General features: G+C 44.1%; 1 protein-coding gene across 1 annotated transcript; it reads left to right on the forward strand.

Moving 5' to 3' along the window:
* The first annotated feature begins 1,219 nt into the window (after positions 1-1,219).
* On the forward strand, positions 1,220-3,838 carry slc50a1 (solute carrier family 50 member 1). The gene is made up of 4 exons (XM_076140348.1): positions 1,220-1,445; positions 1,651-1,728; positions 1,801-1,924; positions 3,006-3,838. Exons 1-4 carry the CDS (start codon positions 1,378-1,380, stop codon positions 3,315-3,317), a joined length of 582 nt encoding a protein of 193 aa, XP_075996463.1. The 5' UTR covers positions 1,220-1,377; the 3' UTR covers positions 3,318-3,838.
* The last annotated feature ends 6 nt before the right edge of the window (positions 3,839-3,844 follow it).

Raw genomic sequence — 3,844 nt, forward strand, 5'->3', positions numbered from 1 at the left:
GGGTTTGGGTTACATGTTAAAAACAAAACCGTATGGGAATAAACAAAATGGATCTAATTTTTCACGCCTCGACAAAGATGGTGCAGATGGTGCATTGAGTTTGTGTGACACTTCAAGAACACAAAAAGAGCTTAGGAGCAAAACTATCACAAAAAATTAGCAAATTCATTTAAAAACAGAAAGATAAGACTCCATAAATGAGCAGAGCTGAAATGACACGAGGCACAGTGAGATTTAAAAAATGAACTGAATCAAATGTCAAGCAGATGCAAAGTAAAGAGTGAATATAAGTGAAAGAAAGGGAGGACGGCGGTGTGAGAGGAGAAGCTCCAGAGCTGCTGTGAGGGGCGATGAGGCCTCCAGCAGACTGAAGACTTACTGTGATGTGATGGAACTTGACCCGTCATTTACTGAATGTGAAGCCAGAGGTATTTTTAGGCTTTATTTCACAACTTAAAATACAAATCCTAAGGGTATATACTGGAGGGAATATGACTGAAGTGAAACTCTGTAAAGCAGAATAATTGTCTCCACCAACAGGCAATTTAGAGGCAAATTGCAGCCTGTGGGGTTGAATGATTTAAATTAACTGCTGTAATCCTGTGGAGTGTGTTTTAGTGTTTTTAAAAGAAATGTGTCTTTGTACAGTATAGCTGCCCTGAGGTCTTCTCACGGGACAGACAGAACACTGATTCATGAGACTTCATTTCAGGTTCTTGATGTTTATGCAGATGGATGTGAAACTCCTGCATGCAATCTTTACATTGTTGGATGTTTAACAATATATCATCTACAGATGTTCAGCCCACAAACTTTACAAAACTGTCCCCCCAGACGTTTTTGAGAAATCCCACCTACATGAATGCAAGTTTGGTCAAAAACACTTTGAACACTTGACACATTGATTTGATTGATTGAAAATTTACTGTGTCAACATTTACATTTTCTATACAAATGTCTAGAAATTATATATACATTTTATTACATTGCACTATACAGGTACTTTTTTGTTTTATCTGTATCGTTGGATGAAATGCCTTTCATCTATTTATGTAGTTTTTAATTTGAAAATCGTCCCTGAAGTGTCCACAGCCTTGTACTTATGTCAATATTCAGGTTTAATAAAGTTGTACTGTCGAAAAAAAATCAATACAGTAAAGCAGGGATCCTATTGGTCCGTCGCTGGGCCGCGAAGCCAATCAGAGCGCAGAAAGCTTAAGGCAACATGATTGCAAACACGGAAATACAGTTCAGAGGGACGTCAGCGTAACTACTTTCCGTCATTAGCATCTTTTTTTCCGTGTTAAAATATAATTACACGATCCTTACACGTAAAATACGCATATCGTCGTAGTCTACACTGTTTTTCTCTGTTCTATGGATTATCTGCCGCTGCTATCATGGGCCTGCATCGTGTTTACTGTCGGGATGTTCTCCACTGGACTGTAAGAGAAAGATCTGGACTTCATGTTTGTTTACATTCGAAGTTGAGGTGTTAGAAGTTACAACTCTTCTGTTTCCTGATCTCTCTCTCGCTCTGTGTGTGTGTGTGTGTGTGTGTGTGTGTGTGTGTGTGTGTGTGTGTTTGTCTCTCTCTCTCTCTCTCTCTCTCTCTCTCTCTCTCTCTCTCTCTCTCTCTCTCTCTCTCAGGACCGACCTGAAGAAGATGTACACATCCAAGAGTGCTGACAACGTCCAGTTTCTGCCTTTCCTCACCACCTGTCTCAAGTAAGTGTGTGTTCCTGTGTTCAACTTAATGCCACCATTGTGCTAATAATCATATAAAAATGGTATCCATAGCAACTTCGGCTGGCTCTATTATGGTCTTCTGAAGCGAGATGAGACCGTGGTCCTGGTCAACACCATTGGAGCTCTACTACAAATCCTCTACATAGTGGTCTACTTTTACTACACTAAACAAAAGGTAAGACACACACACACTCACACACACTCACACAGAATACTTCATGGGTGTTGAATCCAACTTTATTTCTACATGAATAAATCACTCAGAACCTTGTAAGGAAGTAAGGTGAAGTCCATGTCTATAGTGTGTATTTGCATCAATACAATGAGCATCACTCCTCCAATCACCTCCAGACTGGGCAGAGACATTGTGTTAAAGGGGCAGGGCCAGAGGGTCAGGGGTCAGGGGTGATGGGCAGAGCTGCGGTCAGAGGTTGAAGGAGTGGGCTTTACTCTAGACAAGAGTAAAAATGGAGAAACCTTTACTCTCATCCTCCACTGCTGTCAATCAGGGCTCTCTTGGTTCAACTGAGTGAGGACTTTGTCTTTGTCCAAGAGGAAGCCAACGCACAGAGACCATGGAGACAGGTCTCTTAATATAACATCAGGTGCTGCTCGCGATTGAGGATGAAGTCCCGTCTTTGTCCGTCCACTGTCTCTCATGTGGTTGTGTATGTTTCACAAACATTTAACCTATGACGTAATGCTTTGACTGAAGTTGCAGGTAATGGTTGACTATAGCAGATGTGGTTTTGTTGTCATGATGTGTGTGTGTGTGTGTGTGTGTGTGTGTGTGTGTGTGTGTGTGTGTGTGTGTGTGGCTCTTCCTCTCTGATCATGGGCGTTTCTGAGGTGAACTAAGTTTCCCTTGGCTGAGGAGGAAGCATCACATGAATTGACGTCTCGTTCCTCACTGGCATTCATCTGTTGCACCACAACAATGTGTGTGTGTGTGTGTGTGTAATGTGACACTGCTGCACCAATTAGCGGGAGGGAGGTTTGATGAAGGAGCTTAGATAATGGTGGCGCGTGTGTGCAGGGTGGTGCTGTGTTCATGCGTCTCACTTTGCATGTCAACCCTCCTCCCTCACCATTTGCAAATTCAGGCTCTAGGTTTGAATTTGTCTCCGTCTCAGCTGCTTTGGTATTTTCTTCCTCTTTGTCCTCTGTAACATCCATTTGAGAAACTTGAAAACTAAAACTTGTTTAGTTTCCCTGCGTGTCTTAGCTCCGTGTGTGTGTGTGTGTGTGTGTTTCAGAGGCTGGTGGCGTGTCAGGCGGCGGCGGCGGGCTCCGTGCTGGCGTGCGGCTGGTTCTACTTCACTGCCGTGCTTCCTGAGGGAGAAACGCGTCTCAGCCACCTTGGCCTCACCTGCAGCGTGTTCACCGTCAGCATGTACCTGTCCCCCCTCACCGACCTGGTAAGACACACACACACACACACACACACAACTTTACACACGGACTGCTCACTCATTTTGACGTCATTTGTCTTTACATCAAAGTTCATCATAAATCTGTTATTCTTTATTGAGAAGACAAACAGTGTGGAGTCGCTGCTTGGCCCCTGAGTGCGAGCTGTCACCGTGGCAACCTCATCATGGTTGTTTTCCACCCTCAGAACCCAGAAAAACCTGTCAAATGGCGGCACGTTGCGTGACGACGTGCCGTCATTGTGCAATCGACTCTCCCCGTGCTCTCAGGCATCTTCAGTACAAATGAAGCCTGGAGCTGAAATCGGGCACGGCTCTAATTTAACAACAGGATCATCAAATCAGATATGTGTATGATCTCCCCTCCTGAAAGAAAACGTGTGGCACACAGGCGCTCTTTTGAAAGAATTCCAATATTCCTCAGCCTGTCAGTCAGGTTTTTAGGAGGCGTGGCGACGGGGGGGTGAAGTTTCAAAGTCCTGACTATGTTGTTTTTGCTGTCTTGTATGTGTGTTTGGGTGTGCGTGTGTGTCATCGCTCATATGACACTCACGCCATCACAATGTTTTTCTTAGCAGTATTGTCACTTTAACATGATACTCTTTGCCCGCCGCACATTCTGCGTCAGCGCGTCAGTGTGACTTCCCAACACGCCAAACAACACA

The sequence above is a fragment of the Genypterus blacodes genome, unplaced genomic scaffold (assembly GCF_046128005.1).
Source record: "Genypterus blacodes isolate CSIRO-AG114 ecotype Tasmania unplaced genomic scaffold, CSIRO-AGI_Gbla_v1 ptg000585l_1, whole genome shotgun sequence".
Taxonomy (NCBI): domain Eukaryota; kingdom Metazoa; phylum Chordata; class Actinopteri; order Ophidiiformes; family Ophidiidae; genus Genypterus; species Genypterus blacodes.

Bases quoted from the DNA above. Each gene is read 5' to 3' on its own strand.
- slc50a1 (XM_076140348.1), top strand. From the start codon at position 1,378: ATGGATTATCTGCCGCTGCTATCATGGGCCTGCATCGTGTTTACTGTC. The intron at 1,446-1,650 runs GTAAGAGAAAGA...TCTCTCTCTCAG, and splicing joins GGGATGTTCTCCACTGGACT to GACCGACCTGAAGAAGATGT. The intron at 1,925-3,005 runs GTAAGACACACA...TGTGTGTTTCAG, and splicing joins TTTACTACACTAAACAAAAG to AGGCTGGTGGCGTGTCAGGC.